Source organism: Bacillus rossius, chromosome 2 (genome assembly GCF_032445375.1).
Source record: "Bacillus rossius redtenbacheri isolate Brsri chromosome 2, Brsri_v3, whole genome shotgun sequence".
In the NCBI taxonomy this organism is placed as follows: domain Eukaryota; kingdom Metazoa; phylum Arthropoda; class Insecta; order Phasmatodea; family Bacillidae; genus Bacillus; species Bacillus rossius.
In genome coordinates this window covers 92,738,043-92,761,778 of record NC_086331.1, presented here as the reverse complement: position 1 = coordinate 92,761,778, position 23,736 = coordinate 92,738,043, and the positions used below count along the sequence as shown (strand labels likewise).

The 23,736-nt window shown below is 39.0% G+C and overlaps 2 protein-coding genes across 3 annotated transcripts in view; both read right to left on the bottom strand.

The window, feature by feature from the left end:
• Positions 1-23,736, bottom strand: part of LOC134529466 (dual specificity tyrosine-phosphorylation-regulated kinase 2) — a 64,765-nt gene that overhangs the window by 5,116 nt on the left and 35,913 nt on the right. The window lies entirely within an intron of this gene.
• LOC134529465 (uncharacterized) lies at positions 6,132-9,029 on the bottom strand. The gene is made up of 2 exons (XM_063363595.1): positions 8,479-9,029; positions 6,132-8,298 (listed from the first exon to the last, which is right to left on the bottom strand). Exons 1-2 carry the CDS (start codon positions 8,667-8,669, stop codon positions 6,663-6,665), a joined length of 1,827 nt encoding a protein of 608 aa, XP_063219665.1. The 5' UTR covers positions 8,670-9,029; the 3' UTR covers positions 6,132-6,662.

Sequence of the window (23,736 nt, the reverse complement as noted above, 5' to 3'; positions counted from 1 at the left end):
AATGCAAACCCCCTCAGTGCACAGTAATTAATGAACGTCTTAAGTTTCATCACGGCCCAAGGTCTTAAATTAGGTGTAAGGTAAAGTGCTGAAGCAACATCAAGAACAAACCACAAACATAAACAGAACCAGTAGTTTCTAACATTTAATTGCGAGTATTTCCTTTGACTAATTTTTTCAAATAATAAAGTTTCAATGTTAGCAATTAAAACTTAAGTCAATGTTTAGAAATGAAACTATCACCTGAATAATTAATCACACAAGGGTCATGTACATTTAGTGAGTAAGTTATCAAATATTAAACCGAATAACGGTAATCTCTTTCTTGACTCGTGGCTTAGCGCGCGGCGGAACTGTCCCCCCACTCCCGCACGCCAGCCCCCTCCGGCAGTTCTGATCAGCTCGCGGCCCGGGGTGAAAGTGTTCGTTCCGTGGGGAGCCTTCAACTTGCAATTCTCTGATTCTTCACACTGGTAATTATAGTCATGTCTCAAACCTTCTTTAATGTCAACTCCCCACGCGACCCCGGGTCGGTTTTTACGGTGCAGGGATTAACCCGGCCGTCGTAAATTTCTGCTTTTAGGCCACGAGCCACAGGGCCGCCTTAAGGACAGCCATTATCCTGAACTGGCCGGCTCCAGGAGACAGAGCTTTAGTTAACGCAGCCGAGCAAACGTCTGCCGGCCTCACCCACCTCCCCTCGGGATTAATTTAATGTGAATGATTCGCACATGCGAATTAGGCCTACCGCCTGTTATCTTTAATATACAGATGTGGCCGACTCCAAGTGACCACTAAACCTCCCCTACGACAAACTGCCCTAGGGAGAGCTATTCGTAACACAATCAAGAGTATAGTGTCATGTAATTCTTGTGTATCCATTTCTGTCCAAAGAACTAATCAAGTCTAGTGCCGTGTACAATCCATGTTCGTCAATAAATACGTGTAAACCACGTTCACGAGTGCAAATGAGTGTTTCTGTTGCGTAGTTAGGCACCAGCCATTTATGCTGAATAGGGAGTGCCATCATGTTTCATTAGCAGCTAGATTACACTATCAAATCAAAGCCACCGAGTCTAGGGAAGCACTCTGGAGCCGATCGACCCACACAAATGGTTAGAAGCACGATCTAGCCTGGCGCCCTCCCGGAAAATCAAACCATAATACACAACCAGCCCCTTAGACTCGCCGCGGGAATCGAGCACGAGACCCCGGCTGATGGCATTTGGCGCCCCTGTGTGTGGCAAAAGAACAGAGTTAAATTCAAAGAAAAAGGACAGCAAAAAATCCGGTCAAAAGACAAGTCAGAAATTTTTTTTTTCTCTCCAGTAATTTTCACGCATTTTCCAACTTTAAGCGTCAACGCTGACACAAAACGGCCATTTTGGACGCGCGGGGATTAGACGGGCTGGCGTGACGAGAGCGGTGGACAAAGAATCCCCCATCCCCCTCCCCCAGCGCCCAACATTCCAGCAGAGCGCACGACGCGGGCGAGCGACGTCACAGCCCAGCACCCCTTTCACCCACGGCCGTTATCGCTCCCCTCTTTAAGCGGCTGTCCGGGCAACCCCACCTACCGGACAGCCTGGATCGGCGCGCGCAACCACGCCACCGCCCAGTTATCACTCTCTCCTTCTTGTGCGACTGTCCGAGCACCCAACCCGCGGATCAGCCTAGCGCGCGCGACACGTCAGCCAAGACAGCTGTTCACATCGCCGCGACCAACAACACGACAATGTTTTCACAAACACCTCAGGGAATAAGCGCACATTGTAGACAACCCCAGACAACGACCTGTTGACCGGGTCACTGCCATGGCTGAGTACCTGCCAGTGCCCGCCACCAAACAACACGCCACAACAAACAACACGAACACATCATGAGCAATGGGACGTGGACTGGGACCGAATATGGAAACGGAAGATAGAAACAGATTTCACAAGGCCACTGCAACCAACACCTACGATGCCAGTAACCGAAACCAAACCGAACCCGTACTTTGGATTCACACTACACCAAACCACCACACAACCAGGCGGACGCGAAGGCGTGGCACTACCACCCACCACGCGCACAGGGTTGACACGAACCACCACGCACGTGTCAAAGTTACCGGAGTTCAGCGGAGCACCGTACGAAGACCCCCAAGCCTACATCCACAAATGCGAGGCGCGACTCACGCGGAACGGAATACCCGTCGACGAATGGCCAGAGCGAACCAGCGAGCAACTGCGAGGGAACGCCCTAGCCTGGTGGTGATTATGGGGGCGATTCAACTTGGAGTGGCCAGAATTTGCCGACGCCTTTAACCAACGGTTCGACGCTGGTTTAACCATGGTACAATGCACCACGCAGTTCTATAGCAACCCCCAACGGGAAGCGGAACCGGTCGAAAATTTCGTAGCACACAATCTGCAGTTATTTAGACGCATCGCACCATTCACGGAACCCACTCGGGCACGACCCACCATCACACTGCTGTTGAGAGACGAATTCCAGCCCTTAATGTGCGTCAGCAACGTGACCACGGTTGCGGAATATGTGCAGCTAGCGATGGCCACGGAAAGGAACTTTCAACGAGCTTGGTGGCGAAACCCACAAAATCCTGACCGAGAATGGAGCAGCCCACCCAACCGCCGACACCTACTCGCAATACAGGCACCGCCACCCCAACACCAACATCGAGGTCAAAACCTCGAAGACTGAAGGCCACCGCGGGCCAACGAGCAAACCCGAGCAGAGACCAGCCTAAACCACCAAGCGCCACAGTGCAGGATAGGCTGCCCGAGGGGCACCTCCATTGGCACAGTGATTGCCCACTGGGGACAGACCCCCGAAGAATAACACCAACAACCCATCGACCGCCTACAACTTCACACGACAACCAACCGACGGGAAACGAGTAGGGGGAGGGGGGATGGGACTGACACTGAGTTTCCCCCCCCCCCCCCACGACACCAATGAACAGTCAAACCAACAACACGACAGCAACCAACAAGCACATGACAAACGCACAACGACAAACAAGCAATCGACCAGACACCGACCACTGCGGCGCCTACCCGCGCGTAGCCAGCTGACACGCCAACGACGATGCAGCTCGCTACCACCAACCACACTGGCCACCACGACAACACGCACACGGCCAACAAGTGCACCAATGGCAAAGCAACTCGCCACAACAAGCACTAACCGCCATGACAACGCACGCACAGCCGACCGGCACGCCAACAGTGGAACGATTCGCCACGACAAGCACTAACCGTCATGACAACACACGTACAGCCAACGGGCATGACAATGGAGGAGCGAATTCCCACGACGAACACCTATGGTCGCCACGACAACACCCACCCAGCCAACACGCCCGACCACAGCAAGACGACGCGTCACAACAAACGTCAATAGCCGCCATTACAAACGCTAAGGGCCACGACGCCTACACCCAAATGACCAACAAACACGTCAACTTGGGTGTAATGAGTCACGACAACCCGAACGACGAAGAACGAGCAGCCCGGCACCACACGACGACAACCTTGCCGACACACGACAATGTGGCACCAGGGTGGCTACAACCGCCAAGGCTAGGGCAACTGATCCTGTCTCCCGACCACCTACTCCGCGTACATGTGGAGGTCAATGGTCGTCCAGCCATTGTTCTCATCGACACCGGGGCGAGCCAGGTGTTTATCCACCCCTCACTTGTGCCACCCGGCGCCCTCCGCCCACACCAAGGCGAGCTTTGGCTGGTGACCACCACGCACGCCAGTCAGATGTTGGGGTACGCGGATGCTACGGTAAGCCTGCGGGAACTGACTACTCAAGTGTTCACTGTTGTTGTTAGTGATTTGGGAGAGGAACTTGTGTTGGGGCAGCCCTGGCTGGCCGAGACCGACGCTGTGCTAGAAATGGGCCCTGCCAAGATAAATGTAGGACGGACCGAGAGGTTCGCGGTGTACGCGGTGGGCCAAGCCCCTAAACCACCAGGCCCTACCGTCACTCTTCACGACCTCCGCCATAATATGCCACCAGAGTTTACTGACACCATAAACAAAATCCTTCGCAAACGACGTGACGTTTTCACCACCAACGAGCCCTTACGGCGCACCACAGTAGCGGAACATTCAATCCCAACCACCACGGACCAACCCATTTACAAGTCACCACGGGGCTATGGGTTCAAAGAACAGTGAATCATACGCGAGCAAGTCACGGAAATGCTACATGGTGGGGTAATCGAACCGTCAAACAGCCCGCACAACGTGTGTATTGTACTGGCCTCCAAAAAGAACGGCACATTAAGGTTCTGTACCGATTTCCGCCCACTCAACGCCGTAACAATTAGCGCTCCACCTCCGCAGATAAGTGTAGAGACAGCAGTGGCCAGCCTAGGGAGAGCCCGCGTCTTCAGTACGCTCAATTTAAAATCTGGATACTGGCAAGTGCCAATTAAACAACAAGATCGGGAGAAGACAGCCTTCACCGTCCCGGACGGCAGGCGGTTTCAGAATCGAGCCATGCCATTCGGCCTAAAATGTGCGCCGGCAACATTCCAGGTGAAAATGACGCAGGTATTGGAGGGGTACCTAGGCCAGTTCGCCCTCGCCTATCTGGACGATGTAATCGTCTTTTCCGAGATGTGGGAGGACCACTGTCGACACTTAGCGCTCATGCTCGAAAGACTCGCCACCCACCACCTAACGGCCAACCCGGTAAAGTGCCACCTGGGCACCGAAGAGGTCGAATTCTTGGGACATCTCATCAATGCAGAGGGAAATCAGCCTCAGACAGGCCACCTGCAAAAAGTCACGACCGTGAAAGCCCCACGCACAAGAAAACAACTACAGAGGTTTATCGGGCTGATTAACTGGCTGAGGGTGTCCATACCAAATTTCTCTCAGATCATCACACCCCTCACCGACCTACTGTCCTCGCAAAAGCGCTACCACTGGAGCAACGAAGCCCAATATACGTTTGAGGAGGTGAAGAGCACGTTCACGCAGTGCCACACACTCGCGCGCATTGACCCCGAGCATCCTCTTATTTTACAAACAGATGCCAGCACCCATTAACTTCTTGCTCCTGCTAGTAGAACTCAAGAAATTGGCTTTGAGGTTTTGCAAAACTGATTCCTCTAAATTTTCACCATCATCCTCAGAGAAATTATCTGGCAACTCAAAAAGTTTCCTTTTGATTGTGGAGTCCATTGTTTTAATTTTTCTGGTTGCATAACTTTTTGATTGAATTTTTTCCTATTAATAGGAGATTCTCCTAGCCCCTGTAGTGAAAAAATTTAATGAACAAATCACCTCTGAGGATGCAGAAAAACTGGGATCTTTATCAGAATTTGAACTTGATTCGTTATCCTGGTGAGTAGAAGAAGAAGAAGCAGCAGCAGTTTGTAATGTTGTAATTTCTATTCTACAGCTATCACAAATTTTTGCTCCCTTTGGCAATCCAGAAAACAAACTGCACATCCAACTAGTAACATTCCTTAATTTTCTTTCTTCCCTAATGTTATGATTGCTTTTTTTTAATGGATTAAAACACTGAAACTTAAAAATTATTCACCGAGGGCCATTTCTTAACGTAAACTGCCCACCTTTTCATAGGGTTTCAGTCACTATCATGAAGAACACATTACCTTTTTAAAAATAAATATCAACATTCTCAATTCAGAATGCATAAACTTCACTAATAATATAAATCAAATGGTCACTTTTTATATAGGCGTAGCACTGATACTTGTACTAACAACTTTGATACTACATCAGAACAATACAGACTCCTAGCATAAACTAGCTGAAACCACTACGGTACAGTACTCTGAAAGAGCTACGGGGGAAACCCAGGGCAAAGCAAGGGTATCACAGAGCTAAGGGAATCCTAAGGCAATGCAAGCAGAATCCCAAAGTAAGGGGAATCCCAAAGCTAGGGAAATCCCAAAGCAAATTGAGGGGAATCCCCAGTAGCTGGATGCTAGTCTGAACTAATCTTTGAAATCCTGTATCAGAGACAAGCAAAGTGTAGCACTAGAATTAATTACAATTGTATTATTAGTGATTTTTAATCAATTTTGTGTGTTTATACTTTCAACATAACTTATTATAATTGAATCGCTTATTTATGAAAAGGCATAAGTCAATTCACTAAAAGTTGTGGGAATATGCAAAAAACTATATCATATCTGTTATAAGTTTCATACATCAAAATTAATATTTTTTTACTACTCTGTACCTAAATGTCACTACATTGACAAGTGCATGCTTTGCAAGTGTTTCATTACCTGCGAGAAAAAAATTGTTAAATATCACAGACTTAGGCCCTTTTATAACTTAACCTTGCAAGTCAACAAAACTTATGTAATAAAATATTCCAATCGAAATACAATGATGTAATTCAACCTAGATATAGTTCAGTAAACGTGTACACCATATTATTGAACACTTTACGCCATTTTCACTGACATAATGCATAACATCACAGGCATACCCTCTTTAAACAACACCACAAAAGTTATGTACTAAAGCATCATTTCACTTTAAACAACAGTGATGTAAGACTACACATTGTTTTGAAAACATGTACAAAAGGTGTTAATATAACTTCACACTTTGTATGTTATTATGTAACAATGCCTGTTACAATGGCATGGTAGCTCAGTCTGTTTGCTTGGTAGGCCACTGGATAATCTCATCGTAGAAGTCTCTGTGTTCACCTGGAACATAACGGAGAACCTTCTTTAAGTCAATAATCTTCTTTGCATTAATTGGCACATTTTTCGCAGGATACGCCTTTTGAACAGGAATAGTAGGATTCAAACTTTTGTCGGATGATTGACGAAGCACAAAAGTATGTGACACAAGGCCGCCAATGAATTCGGAAGCAACTACAGTACCTTTATGGCGACTGTTGTACTGGAACTCTACAAACCTTGATACAGCAAAGTCTTGCTTCTGGCTTCGCGGAACTGCTTTACTCTGGCTTTCCAATGATAAGCATGTCTTTTTGTAATGGCTGGGCCACCAATTCTTGAAGTCCAACACGTCATCAGATGTTACCATGTTGACTGTGAATTTTCCAGGAACTCCTGCAGATGTAATAAGTTGGCAGACCTCCATGGGTACATAGTATCTATCAGTCTTTTTAAGAACACGTTTCACCAGTGCAAAATCACGATCGCAAGCAAGATATGAATGACCACGTATCGGAAACCGATGGATAATAATGTCAAATCTGTTGGTGTCAGTAAGTGATAACAAGAATCTTACCATGCAATTGTTCTTATTCTGCCCTCCGCAAGCATCACTGTAAAGGTGCAGTTCTTTAACACATGGAGGCACGTTGTCACTTATGTATTTGTGGAGAAAAGAGCAAGTTTCATTTGGCCCTTTATTTGCCTGCCCTTCGTGATATAAAAATAAACTCGCCTCATCTGTTTTCAGGTTATGTATGGCAAAGGGAAACACCGAAAGCTGGCGATAGTAAAAAAGCTCTTGTACTGGAATGCAGGGCAGTGAAATGTTCTGCATATAATCAAACGTTAACCCTAACACACTATCATTGTTTTTGCAAATGTGTTTCGTGTCTTTCATGCTTGTGTAAAACTTGTTACTCCTTCTTTCATGAATGGCCAGCTCGGCCATGGCAACTCGCTTAGCACATTCATTAAGATTAGGATTTTTTATCTTGACCTTCAGTTGTTCACATTCTCCACAGGTGTCTATCTGTGGTCTCCCAAAGTGGAGATTGAAATTTTCCCTGAAAATCTTGTAATAGAAAGAATACTTAACTTTACAATCAGGAAATTTCTCTTTGAACAGTGTATGCATCTTCTTTATATCCAACTGCGCATCAAGATATTTATATTCTTTGGATGCATGGTGGCTTATCTTGACAGGAAATGAAGATATGTGGTCTTTGATGGCCTGAACATCACCAACAGGCACCGACTTCCTATTGTTTTGTTGGCCTCGCATGTCTTTTGGAGTTTGTCCACATAGTAACAATGTTTGCAGTCTCCTTACCCTCTTGGCAGATACTCCATATAACTGAATGAATGCTTTCTTGCACACTTTCACTCTTCGTTCTTGAATAACTACATGGAAAGTGAAGGAGAATGACCTTTTTCCAGACTTGTCACCATTCCTTGGTCGGCGATGTTTAATTGGCACAGCGTCAAGCAAACCTTGAAGATAGATGTCTTGCTCATTCTTGCATGAAAAGGAATGTATAGCATCAAGTAATTTCCCTCTCTGTGCAATGTCAATCTTGTCATAGCATTTTCTTGCACATCTAAAACAATAAAAATAATTTTTTTATGAGTCGTGCGAGCTATTTTAAATATTTCCAAATTATCAATAATAGGTAGTTAACTAATACACTTCTACAAACTGAATTATGTTTACGTGAGTGAAATCTGAAAGATGAATGAATATAAATCTTAAAAGAAAATAATATGAAGAATTAGGTTACCTGCACGACTCGGTAGTACTTTTAGTTTTCACAACATTCCCTCTGTAGTTTGCATACTCCTTTCCTTGCAGACGAGCTCGTTTAATTCTTTGACATTTGTATTCTTCCACATTTCGCACACCTTTTTTACGTTTCATGGAATGGTTACAATCATTTTCCACACAAGTCTTATTAGACTCCATTTCACTCATTTTCTACTAGTAAACAAACCAAAAGTAACTGAAAGTACACAACAAAACAAATGATAGCAGAATATACCAGCATGCAACACTGCATGATACTGCCAAAGAGGTCGGAAGAGTATACTGCTATTTGTTTTCTCTTTGTAACTAGCTGCAATTATATGGTTATAAAAGGACATAAGTCCACTGATTAATAGCTGTAATCATTTGGTTATGAAAGGACATAAGTCCACTGACTAATTCCTTTTCATAACTTAACTAAATTTTCTGGCGGTCGGTAAACCCACTTCCATGCATCAGACTAGTGTCTTTTAGTAACTAAACGATGCGTATACACCCACAGATTGGCATCCTGTATGTAACTCATTTCTTCAAAAAAGTTGACTTATGCCCTTTCATAAATAAGCGATTCAATTATAAAAATGGTTAAATATCATAATTGGGTAAAGTAAAGTATAAATATGGTTACAATTACCAATTAATTTTACTATAAACCCATTAACTCTCTACTTTGAAACTTTGTAAACAATTTAATATTTGTACAAAAAATTTTATGGAATTTTTTGAAAAAATTTAAAAATGCCCTTTTTCCAAAATTTTAAATTTAAATTTTAAAGATTACTTTAAAATTAATTTTTTTCTAGACATTATTGTGTTACATATCACATGAAAGGTCATACAGAATGTTGCAAAATGACACGTGTCTCACCTTTCTAACTTAATTTAGAGAAGAGTTATGGTAATTTTAAAATATGCCTGTCGTGCATTTTTGAGTGTTTTTTCGAAAATTTACAAAGCAATATTTTCAAAACGGATGGATATATCATTCTAAAATTTTATATTTTTGTTAGTCTGTATGGAGGTAACATCTGAGCAAAATTTCATCAAATCTGAGATAATGAGGTAAAAATTTTATTAAAAGTGTGTTGATTTGACATGAAATGAATGACCCTTAAGTTATCCTTTAGCCCCTATTCCATTTTCACTCTGTCATACTAATGGAACAATTTGCAAGACCCCCAAATCTGTGGTTATTAGTGAATTATTAGCATATCAAACTGAAATCGTAAATCCTCCAGAAGCAGACATTCACTTAGTTGATGGATTTTATTTATTACATACGTTAAAGAACCTTCCAAACAGTTATGGTAATATCTCGAAGCATATATTAAAAATACTTACATATAATAGAAAAGAAGTACATATTATACTAGCTGCCCGACCCGGCTTCGCACGGCTATACTAATGGAAAAAAATTAAGCCACATCTCCCATTTACAGTAATGTTAAATAAAAAAAATTCAGTGAAAATTTATTACAATGCTGTATAATGTACCGGAGAGAAAATGAATAGCACCGATGGTTTCCCGACTCATGCACGCAACGTACAACTGATGTACCCGTACTTCGCTACGGCAGTCTACAGGCAGATCACTCTTGCGCCGCTCATTATACATGCCACTCCTTGTGGGTATGCCACTGCCGCGCGATGCCCGTTGCCATGGAGACGCAGAAGGCATGAACAATGCAAAATCCTGTTCTCATGCAGACAAAGTACCCACTGTTGCCTGGTTTTAACCACCCATGGGATCTAATTTTCGAAAAATGTCATCCTGCGTAACATAAGGAACATTACTGTGAAGTTTCAAGTCTGTAAAATATATATACTGGAAAAAAAAGGGCAATTTTTGATATTTAAAGTACCCGCAAAATTTCAACGGTGATGAGGACTGCACTAACAATGAAATAGTCGTTGCCATAGAGACGATTGAAGCATCAACAAAGCAACAGCCGTTGCCATGGTGATTTCCTACCAAAAACTGGAAATTTTGATACATTACGCCCCCGAAACTCCCCTTGGGATCGGATTTCCGCAGAATCCGCTCTTAGTGAGCGTCTACATCACAAAATGAGTAACTATGCTACATTTCAAGTCAATCGGGTGTATGGTTTTAGAGATCTCGTGATGAGTGAGTCAGTGAGTGGTATTTCGCTTAATAAACTTCTAGCGCCTGCGGCATTGTCAACACACACTTTGTACGTGTACTGCATGTTGTATCTAACCCCCTCCAATACATTTGATTCTAAATTGGACTTTTAGTAAGGATCCCTAATGTTATTGATAATATAATATAGCCTACAGCCTTCCTCAATAAATGTACTATCCAACACTGAAAGAATTTTTCAAATCGGACCAGTGGTTCCTGAGATTAGCGCAAACAAACAAACAAACAAACAAACAAACAAACAAACAAACTCTTCAGCTTTATAATATTAGTATAGATTTGACAAGTACAAAAAACCCAGTATTAAAGATTTTGAACATGATCTGTGAGGTGAAGAGGACACACAGTACGACGTTATAATTTCTGCAAATTATTGAGGAGTAACAACTTTAAAGAAAAATTTGTTGAATTTTTAATTGAAGATTGGACAAGAGACGAATTTTATTACATTAATCACAGGAAAGACTTAAACTTAATTATGATCAATGTTACACTTATGAGGTGTCTAGTGAAAATAAAATAAAAAGAGTCATTGACTATAACCTCTCTTGTTATCATGAAGAAGCTGACACCAAAATTGTGTACCATATTTGTCAATTTAATACAAACTATTGTGTGCAGATACATTGTACAGATTCTGATATACCAGTAATAATGTTGGCAAATTTTAAGTACTTAAAAGATGAAATTTTAATAATTATCAATTTAAGCACAAGTAAAAAACAAGTACTTAAACATAAATGAAATTTATGCCAAGCTTGGTGATGAATTATCTTGTTCACTCGCCAATTGCCATATTTTTACTGGGAACGATTATAATCCTTCTTTCTTTCGCAAAGGAAAAAAGAGACCTTTTAGTATTCTGAAGAAAAATACAAATTTTCAAGAGGCTTTGATTCAACTCCTACGAAGTGAACATACAGCAGCATTAACAACATTGAATGCAGTAGTGAGAACTATTGAAGAGTATGTATGCAGAATGTATTAAAAACCAAAAATGATATCGATAAAGGACAGTATGAGTTATATGAAAAAGGGTACAAATCAAAAAATGACAATGAAGCAATTAAAAAAAACAAATCGTAGGATATGATCCTTCTAGCTTGCCACCAACGAAACAAGAATTGTTGCAACAAATTAAAAGGACAGCATTCATCTCCAATGTATGGTGTAATGCACACATGCTGTGCCCCATGGAAAAATTGCCAGAAAATCATGGATGGACAATAATTGATGGCAAATATGAATTTTAATGTTTAGATGGTCCCCCAAAGTCCATCCTTTGAAGAATTGTCTACTGACTTACAAGGTGCACTATTAATACTATTGATTATTCAGCAATGTATTTAATTTTTTCATGTTATTGTAGAGTCAGATGTCATGGACGAGGAAAATGAAGATGGTGAGAGTGATGGTAGTAGCAAGATGATGAAGGTTTATCAGAAGAATTTTATGAAGATGAAGTTTTTTTGATACGTAAAAACACAAATTTTTGTACCTAGTTTATTGGAAAATAAAATTATTTAAATTTAGAAAAAGATGTTTTCACCTTATGTTATGATACGAATAGGAAAACGAAAAAATGACAATTCTTGTCGGACTAATGATAAATACCTGTTTTCTTGTAGGACACTGTTTCATTTGGATAGGAAAACACACTAACCTATTATGTAATATTTTTGTCCTACAGTTAGTAATGAGAAAAATGGTTTTGTGGTATTAACAACTTTTGAGCGTAGGACCAGGATAACGTACCACGCAATTTGAGGACCTTGTTATCGATACATGTTCGAAAGAGGGGAGTCTTTAATCAAACCATACATTTTGTAGGAGAAATATTTTTAAAAATAATTCAGATAATTATCTTGAGATTTAAAAAAAAAATCAAGTTAGTAATCAATTTTTGACAATCATCAAATCGACATAATTTATCCCTGCTACCCCTGTTCGCTACCGCAATCAAAAATTTTTGTAAGAGAAAAAGTTGGACGTTTCATCAAAATGAAGTTACTCACGGAAAATTAGGATGATAGTGATCAATTGCAAAAACAGACGCTGGATCCTGGACTATTAGAAGTACACAAAAAGAAACATTTTTAGATTCCAATAGTTCTGTGTCTGAGTATCAAGGATTTAAGTACAGTATCACAGTTTTGTAAACATTAATAAAGGAGATACTGTAAATAATTACAATCTTTGTTTTATAAATGTAACTTATCCATTCCTTTGTATTTTCTGCCTCCTTATTTATTTAGGCTACCTACTTATTATTTTCTTAATAAAAGGTTATTTAACATTCTCATGCAATTGCTACAAAATATACGGTAACTTCTACACACAAGTTAACATTCATTACAAATCATACAACATATTATTTTGGTGGATGCTGGATGTGGTTTGATCTAGTAGTATTACACAGGTTGAGCCTGAATTCAACTGAATTCATCATGTAAAAATAAGTTGAAAACATATATGACTTAGGGTCTTAAGTTGCAGCTGAACCAGTCATTTATTGAAAATAATAAAATAGTATTTATGGTGGAACACGAAGCATCTAAATAATGTCTACTCAGGGGTCTCCTAAGTACAGCCCGTGGGCCAACACCGGCCCACAAGCATCACTAATTCAGCCTGCTACCGTGGGCCACACATGCCCAGTATCCAGCCTGCCACAGCTTTACAGTACAGGATATGTTCCATAAGAAATGCAACCAATTTTTTTCCTGATGTGATGATACAATGCAGCATGTTCTAACCTGTTGGCCTATGTGGAAGTTATTCCCTCACAAATAAAGGTGCAACCTTTTTTTTTTTTTTTTTTTTTTTTTAAGGTATTTGATTTGTTCAGCATGCACGTTTATGTGCTATAAGTTACATCTCCAAATATTTTAGTTTAATTATTAGTTCAATGTTTTCTTAAAAATATTTTGGTTGGCATGTACCTCACTTAACTATGAGGTCCCCTGATTTTAGTAAGCTGTTTCAAACTGAGTGTTGTGAGTGTTACACACCAGCTGGGTGTCGAAGTATTTGGTTATAAATTTTATAATAGTGTTTCTCAAAAAGGCTGGGATAAAGGAATACAAAAAGGTGACTTTTTTGTTGTATTTGACATGCAGATTTATCATCAGTCTTTAAAAATCTACATTATTACTCTCCATCAAAACAATTTATAGAAAATACGAGTGTTACCCTACATTACTTCAATTAAATAATTTTAATTCAGTGACAAGATTTGCAGTGTTTGTAGAAATTTGTTTAGTTAGACCAGGGGTCTCCAAACTTTTTCTAACTACATCTGCAGTTGTTTTAGTTTATTAGTTCCATGTTTTCTTCGAGATACCTTTATTGGCGTGTATATATCTTAAAAATCAGTGCCCCTGATTTTAGGCAGCTGTTTAAAACTGAATTTTGTGAGTGTCATCTACCTGCCAGGTGTCAAAAGTATTTTGTTCCAAATTTTATAATAATTTTTCTCGAAAACAGCAAGTTAAAGGGCAGTACAAGGCAACCTTTTTCATTAATTTTCACATGTAGATTAATTATCAGTCTTGAAAACCCATATGATTACTCTGCAATGCCATAATTTATAGGAAATAAGTGTTTACTCTAAATTATTTCAATTGAATAATTTTACTTGCGCAACAAGATTTGCAGTGGTTTGTAGGATGGCATTCCATCATAAACACTATCTTTATTATTTTTGTGGTACCTACCCTCTGCACCTGGTAGATAACACAAACTCAACACCCGACTGGTTTTATTGAAATAGAATTTAAAACAAACTCCAACATGATACCAAAAGTACGGGCATGAACCCAGCCCTAGTGTTTAAAAAAATAATGTAAAAAGTACATCCTTAAAAGCAGAGCAAATACATTACGGTGTCGAAGTGGGCATTTTATGGAATCAAAAACAATTTTGTTAATCATAATAACTCTGTTATATTTGATGCAATATTTTACGAAAGGCTTGGTTTTCATACAAACATGAATTAAAATATAGAGTCCAAAGTATTTAATTGTAACCTGCAAACATTGGTTACTAGAATAAGCGCAAAAAGGTATAACACAAAAATATTAGACAAGACTGTTTATATAAAAATTGATTTTTAACCAAATAATTAAATTACGTAACAATATTTGTACAAACATCTTATAAAATGATTATTCATAAACTGCCGGCAGTTACTAAAAGATATCAAAATATATGACTGCATTTATATTCAAAGATATAATTAACAAAAATTACTACTAAACAAAATTCACCAATTTAAATTTACCTAAAAAAAGTTCATCTAGCAAAGTCCTATACAAAAGTGCTGGAGGAGTGCGCAAATATTTTGTGTTTAAATCAATAGTTTACTTCTTGAAATATAAACTTGAAAAAATTATATCTTCCAAACCAAGTTTATGTTCGCCCACTGAGGTACATGCAATACTGTAACAGATATTCTGACTCACCACAAAGTACGTAGCGAAAAATTCTAGTTTATCCAAACCAATACCATCTATAATAAGATCAGCTGTACTCACAATTTCTCTCGTCACTGCAACAGAAACACTCGTAGCTAATCTCAAACAAGGCAATTAAATTTCTTCGTGCCTTTTAATAAATATGTTTGGCCTGTCCCCAAAAGCCGAACAAACGTGATTGAGGCTCATTATATGAAATTCAAAGTCTCGTAAAAAGTTCTGCACCGTGCCCGGACATTGCTTGTACACTCCAACAGTCGCTCGTCAATTTTACTCTTCGCGCCCAAGGCACTACAATGAGGTCTCGCCTCGACTGGCGGCGGACTCCGAATGTCTCGTCACTTCGCAACACACACCGGCCAACGTCTGTTTTACAGGGCAGCCCACTGACACTTCCTATTGCCAACTGTCACGTAAACTCTCTGCATGAGGAAACTGATTCCGCACTCCCGCACAACTACCCAGCAATACAATAGAATTTAAAACAACAAGAAATCATTAAATAGGCAAACATAAATTATTTTTAATTAAAAAAACTAAAGTAACAATTAAATATAACTATATATAGATATTTTAAAAAAATATTTAAAAAAATAATTAAACAAAGATAAACCCTTTATACATACATATATGTGTGTGTGTGCCAATACCAGTCTTGGGAAGCACTTTAGACCATAAGTCATATATGTTTTCAACTTATTTTTATGTGGTAAATCTGCAACCAAAGTTAAGCTGTCTAATTCAGACTTATCATGTATATTGGTCTCGTTGCTCTCGTGAGGTACTAAAAAATAAACTTGGAAATAAAAACTATGTTTAAAGCAAGGATTTATTATTTTACTTGCCATAACATTGTACAAAGCTATGTGCAAAAAAAGTGTTAAAAAAATTGCTCCAAAAAAATTCAGTCAACATGGTTGTACAGCTCCATGTATCACACCATGGAATAATGCCTGCCATCTGCTCTCTGCACCAACTAATGCTATGCTCGCCACGAGCTCTGCTTCTGTGTTCAAATGTCTTTTAAAAGAGTGACTGTCATGCCCAACAGGAAATTGGTGCAAATCTTCCAAATGAAAGGAACTCTCCACTTGAGCACTTCACTAGAGTACCTTGGTTTGAAATGCACTGCAATGGCCCAGATTGTTGATAATGCCATTATTACTGTCTCTGCTTAAAAATTCTACTATATCTATATATTTTTCTATTAAATTCTACTAAATTTCAAAAATGCAAAGCAAAATAAAAAAGCAGAGTTTCAGCAAAGGATTTCGGTAAAGTTTGCAGTAAAAGGGTCCTCAGTGGCTGTAATCACTAATGCGTCAGTGGTGAGGGTTGTGGTTGGATCCCAACACTCCAACAAGACTCATTTATGAGCACTGAGTCAGTACCCAAGTGGTTCAGAGTTCACTATAATCTTGGCGGTCTCGTTGCCTTAAGTGTCTGCACGTGGCTGTACGATGCAAAACCATACTAAAACTAGAACAAAACTTTCCATTTCAAATTATTTACATACTGGCCAGGAAATTTAGTTGTTTATGAATTCAAACTTCACATACACATTTTTTTGCTAACTTTATTGTTACAAAAAAATTGCATTAAATGTGTTTTATCAAGTAAAGATTTAATGTTTGCAGCAAATTATGAATTTTATTCATTAAATGTGCTGTTGGCTTGTTAAATGGTTCTTCTGTTAACTTGCTAGAGACTATAATTAAAGTATCATCTCTAAATAGAATGGATGAGCCACTTGGATTAAGGCAGGGTGCCAAGCCATTTATATAAATGAGAAACAGCTCAACAGAGGCTCAAGACCAACTCTTACAAAATTATCTGTTCAATTTTCTCAGGTTGGAATGACCAAAGTTTTTTTAGTAAATACATGCTGCTCTCTGTTACACATATTTGAAAATACAAAAAGGTTTATTTTATCTCCAAATCAAAACAAATTTTAGTAAATGTGCAAGCACATTGTAACATACAGTCAAACGATTAGACACAAATAATTCCCAACTGATAGCAGGGTCCTGGGTGGCAATGATCACTAATGTGCTAAGTGTTGTGGGTTCCATCCCAACATCCCGGATTGACTCAAATTATGAGCACTGAGCCCACTACAATCTGGAGATCGTGTCATCTTGAGAATCTGTGCAAAGCAGTGTCATAAAACCAAATCAAATACTCATAGCAATTTTTCCCCCAAGGGAATTAAGAATACCAGTAGCTACTTTGTGAAAGTACTCTTTCTGAAACCAAATAATAAAATCTGGTGTTTCTTAAAATGATAAGGAAAATAATTGCAAACAAATGTCAATCACTTAAAGAAGTTTTTAAAGTAACATCTATCTAAAGTGACCATGGTAGATTTGAAACTATCCTCTAACAATAAGCCAATCACAACCCATTAATAACAGTAAGACCTACTACAATATTGAAGATTAGTACAGCATTTATGACTTCAAATATCAGTGAAGTTAAAAGTGCACAACTCTCATAGAATATAACTTAAGACACTGTAAAAAAAATAAAACATTTTTTTCTTCTATTTTCTACTTGCAAATTTTCTTATATTCTGGAGTACTTAAATTAGTTCAGAACTAAAATGTATCTTCAAATAAAGAAAACCAAAGATTAAAAATGAGTTGAATTTTAGTAGCCTCAATTATCTTGTACACATACAACATTACTAAGTTAAACGTTTTTGCATGATCTGGATAACTACCTAACATTCTTAAGGCTGTCTGGTTAAGCATCTATAATACGTATTCTAGCAGTTCCACAGGAAGGACCTTGGGTGTTTGGCCCTTCCTGTTCAGTCTGGAAAGGTGGTTTCTCATATTGACATTAACTGTTTAACTTTGAAATAGCTTCCTTGCCTTATAGTAGGCTTGGTCGAGTCCATTTTTATAATAATGTTACGAACGTGACATTGGCCGGGACACGTGCAGGTGCAGAGCTGGCTGGCGACTGCCGCAATATATGTGCCGCGCGCGCCTGGAAGATAACAAGGATTGTCGCTTTCCCCCCTCCTTCCCACCACTCCGCGCGCGGCGCCCTGCCTTTGACACGTAACTGACACCGGACAGCTGGGAGTTGCGCGAGCCGCCGACACGTGTTTTCGAGAGATTTCTGCCATCGGGACGGCGGCTCGGAGTGACGCGATAGGCCCCGGCCGCTCTCGTGAGTTCTGGAATTGCGCCGGGGCCTATATATAGGCCCGAGGGCGTCAGGGCGGAGTGAGTCAGTTCGGAGTGAGTCAGTTCGGAGTGTTCAGTCGGGAGTTCTCCCGCGGCGGAGTTTCCGGGCGATAGTGCCACGGGTGTGGCAGAGTGGCGAAGTCCTTGGACGAAGGTTCCAGGGCAGGAAGTGAGTGAGTTCAGTGGAGTCGGGAGTTTTCCCGCAGCGAAGTTTCCGGGCGATAGAGTTGCGGGTGCGGCGGAGTCCCAAGTGAAGTTGCGAGCGAGGAGTCGAGTGGATTCTCGGCGAAGGGGAAGTGCGTCAGCGGCTGCGGAGTGTGGCGACGGAGTCCCGCGGCGGAGACCCACGAGGGGTGCTGCGGCGAGAGTTGCGCCAGAGGTGCGGCCCAGCGAGGTGTATGGAACGAGTGACTGGGGAATAGACCTTTCTTTAAGTGTAATTAATTATTTGCCATTTTAGAAGATTTTTGTAAGTGACATAAGTAGTGGCAATAAATAAAACTGTGTGTGTAATAAAATCTTTAATTGGGCTATCCTTTACGAACCCGCGGTAAATCGTAACAATAATATTTATAACTTGTTAGTTGTTGTTGAAAGAAAGGGATACTGAGCCATAAAACAGATAGCAGGTCAATACAATAAAGTGATTCACTATCATACCATGCCAGCCTGCCTCATGCCCATTCAGTGTCAAAATGTCAAGACAGATTCTTGGCTCTGCTATACAGACTTTGAGAGTGCATTATGTCATGTGGGGAAACATGATGACTATGCCTGGAGCAGCCAACAAGTAAAAACAGAGGAACATATTAAAAAATATCAATATCATCACTGTCATGAATTAATTTTTTATATACACATAACTTAAGTCATTTAGATGTCTAAAAAGAGTATCCATGGCAAGTCCCGTCCAAATTTTAGCACGTGAACATATTGTTTCTCAGAGTAATGGCCAATTTATTTACATTAAATGCCATCATACTACATAATAATAGTGGCCATGGTAGAATGGAAGCATTTTCTTTCAAATTTGCATGTCAAAAACCTGGATAAAGTCATCAGAGCTTTAAGTGGCTTCTACAAATATAAAGAATCACCCTGATCCCGATTTATGCCTGATCTTTGAAATTTGAGCTTTGTATTTTTCCTTGCTAGTATACATGCTTAAATACGCCTTTTGGCTGCCAAATATGAACTTGTGAACTCGCGACATTGAACAATTTCACTAAGCAAAAATCATAATTATAAAAATTACTGCATATTAAAATAAGTACCTTTTAGATTACTTGCATTATGGTTACTTCCACATTATAAATAACTTTTTTATATTCTTTATTTCTTATTCTCTGGCATTACATCACAGTCCTGCAGGTAGGCTTGCAAACATTTGATGATCCTGACAAACAATAAAGGTAGATAGAATATCTACTCTCTGTCAGTGATATAAAATAATATAAGTAATATAGATAATAAAGGAGTGAGTTTGTCTATCTTTCCTGTATTGCAAAGACAATGAGGTCTAGAGCCATGAAATTTGGTACATTCTCTAGTGGGCATCCATTTGCACCTCAAAACAAAAATTTTAAATTTTTTTTAGTTTTTTTAAATTTATTATTTTTAATATTTTTGCAAATTATTGTTGATTTTCACCCCTCAATATTCCCTGCAAGTCTTTAAGTAGAGAAACAATTTTTGGATTTTATGCTGGTTCACCATCACTATGTTTGTTCCAACTGTGACATTTTATATTGTAAATATTTAATTTTAACAGAAAACAGCATTTGTGGTGGACTTTCTCTACAGCAGTCATGTGTGGCTGTTAACATTGCAGTTCCTGTTTATGTTCCGAATAAAACAATCTAGTTTTAATACATTCTGGCTGGCATCTTTGTGTAACTTATTAATGTGTTCTTTCTGATTAACAAAGGCCAATAAGCATTACAAAAAGATAAATATTCTTAAAACCAATTGTGAAATCCAACTTATATTTTGATTTTATAATAAATTATTCCCATTATTGTTAATGTAGATATATTTTTTGTTTCATTTGTTGGTTTTTAAAACTTTGATAATAGTTTTTTTTATTCGGGATGCATTAGGGGTAAACCCATGAAGGATGGCAGCGGTGTACCCACAAGAATGGACAGTAGTGGACACGCAAGGACTTGCAGTGGTGTACCCACGAGGATGGGTAGTGGGGTATCAATGAGGGCAGGCAGTGTTAACCCAACAGGTGGTACAGTGGTGGATCTAAGAGAAGGAGCAGTAGCATACCAAAAAGGAAGGACAGTGGCGTACCAATGAAGAGGGACAGTGGGAAACTCATGAGAAAGAGCAATGGTGTACCCACAAAATGAGGCAGAGGCGAACTAATTAGTGTGGCTTAGTGGACATAAGAGATGTCGTAATGGCGTACCAATGAAGTGAGGCCAGCGGCCTCGCGATAGTTATATCTTATATGCTATAATTTTTTTCAAATGTATTTAAAATATCTATTTTTACTAAATATTTATATATTTTATAATTCTCTTGTAGTCTCACTTTACGTAGGTTATATATAGAAATATAATTATGTATTTTATTGTTAAGGAAGTCCCACATAGCTTCGTTAGCATATAAATTTTAATTAAATATATGTAATTATGTATTATTTACAATGTCATGTTATAGTTTTAGTTTTAAAGCACTAATTAATTTGACTGAGCCATCGACATGTAGTTGGAGCTGCGCGAAAGCGCGCAAAGTTGGACTTAGTTGTATAATTAGGCGTCAGATCGCACCTGTGTGGGTGACGTCATGAAGACAAAACACGGTCAAGCATGCAAGTGCATTCTGGGCAAAGATTCTGTGAGGCAATTAAAGCCTGACTGACACGGTGCGAGGTCGACACCGTTCTGCGTTGGGTGTGCCTCAAGTTTTACTGCGGTAAAATTGCATTTTGCACGGCCATGAAGTATAGGGTTGTGTTCAAGCAAGCTGCCAGCCTGAGTGGACTTCTATCATTTTATCATACTTAGGCCATAAGGAGTGTATGGCTAGTATGGTATTGTCTGCACCCAACCAACAAACTGAATGTGACATCTGCTCTGATTTATTACTTCAAAGTGAAGGTTTTTTGCATGGACGGTGTTCAGCATAACAGTCGACATCTGGAAATGGCATGCATTTTTAGAGGTTTTGAACTTATACCCACTTTGAGCGGCATATCACATCACCAATTTTAAATTATATTTCAGTGACAATGTGGAATAATTTTAAATTTAGTCGGGCCATTAACTTGGTTAAATTCAACCTATTGTAAAAAGTTGTTTACAAGCTACGAGTACGTTTAGACATTTTGACAACGTGAATAGCGGCTATGAAAATTTAAGTAACTTGGTAAATAGCATATGCGGAAATTATTCCCAATAAAGGTTTACGAGTGTTTGACTAATTTTGGGAAATTGCTTATATTTTAGCGTTGGTGCAAGTGTGATGGGAAAATAGCACAGTGGAATAAAGACTATTATTTATTTTGATCCCCATCATGCACAGATTTTGAGATAGGCCTGTGTATTTAATTACGTTATACATATTCAATTTTTAAATACAGTAGAGTCTCACTAATCTGGACCCCGCTAGTCCGGACCGATTAAAAAAAACAAAAAAAAAAGGGTGAAAAAAAAGAAAGATATGACACAGGAAAAGAAGAAAATATAATTCTAAGTGAGGGTACACTTGCGTTTAGTTGCTGGAAGTCTTACCGTCAGTTTTCTGCTCATCGTCTGTTTTCCGAGAAGTGACTCACTCTATACCCGCGAGTAGTTTTATTTTGTTCCCTTCAGTGGATGGTTACTCGTGCTGGGGATAGGTACTTGTTACAGTTATTTTTATTCAGTGCAAGTGTCTTATTGTGTGCACTTATTTAGAGCAACGTAATGGCTACTAAACGTAAGAAAGTGACTGTTACAACGGAGCAAAAACCCCAAGCCTTATTTCGTATTGATGCAGGTGAATCATTAACTAGAATCGTGCAAAATTTATGAGTGGGAAAAGAAACTGTTTCTGATTGAAAAAAAAATCAGAAGGAAATTGAAGATTTTTGTGCGAAAATGGTAAGGACAGTCTGGGTAACAGAAGCACATACAAAAAAAACCATAAGGGAAATTCCATGCCAGATCATCCAGGGGTATCCAACCCACCATCTCAGATTTGGATGAAATTTGGTACATGGTATCTTCAGACAAATATAAGAACACATATTTTTCATTTTTGGAATAATGGCTCTAGTTTGGAATTTAAAGTCCTTCAAAGTTTCCCTCTGTTTGGTGGAATTTTTTTTAATCCGCAACTCAAGTCGAGTGACACATCTTGCTTCAACTAACATTTGTAATAACAGTTATTATGTAGAATCGTGAAATTCATCATATGTATTCAGAATTTTACATAGATTTCCAATATCACGCTGAAAATGTAATGAAAATATAATTAAATTCCCAGATGTACGTGCAATTTATGTTAGTATTGGAAAAAATGAATTACCAAAAATTGTAAACATCAGTTTTGTAATCCTATTATAACTTTTATCATTAATCTTTACAATCTCGGGCATAGTACCATTACAAAGAGCACAAAACTTGCTACAAAATGGTGAAATAAAATTTGTGGATATTTACCTTCTTCCTTCTTTATTAAAGCAAGTTAATTGTGAAAGAAGTGGTTAAAATGATTATAAATCAGTTTTAAGTTTACAAAATAATGTGTACATGTAAAAGCAAATATGTAGTAAAATTTTTATTGCAAAAATGTTTGAAATAATGATTTACCTTGTTGGAAATGCACATTTAACATACTGTAGGCCTATATATGAAAAATAGTAATGAAAAGGAGAAGAAAATGTTTGAAGAAAAGTTGATTCAATTAATGTTTGGTCACTCAATCAGTTTGCATAATATTGCATCTTCTTGCTTAAATGTAGATGATGTAATATATTGCATCATCTAAATGTTTACTGTAGGGTGATCTCATAGAAGATATGAGTCAGTCACGGGTTGTCCAGTGTGTGGGAGTCTTAGTAGCTGCTATTTTTCTGTGCACTTCAGCAAGTTGTCTGGGACTGTTTAATCTATGGCTGTTAATGTTTAAGTGTTGATATGTAGCTGGTTTTATTTATTTATTTTTGATAAGTTATTTGCTTTGTATTTTCTGACTAAAGTGGGTAAAAACAATAGTTTTTTTTACAATCTACAATGGCTACCAGTTTATATTAAAGTGTAGTGTACATATTTTTATTAATTCTGTGTGTGATATAAACACATAAACAGACAAAAAGATAATTCTTAATACTGCTGAACTTTCTGATGAAAAAAAAATTCTGCTATGGAGGATAGATGGATTCACACTGCAGTCAAATTCAAGTA

Coding starts and splice junctions, on each gene's coding strand:
- LOC134529465 (XM_063363595.1), bottom strand. CDS start 8,669: ATGAGTGAAATGGAGTCTAATAAGACTTGTGTGGAAAATGATTGTAAC. Junction 8,299..8,478: donor AGTACTACCGAGTCGTGCAG/GTAACCTAATTC, acceptor TTATTGTTTTAG/ATGTGCAAGAAAATGCTATG.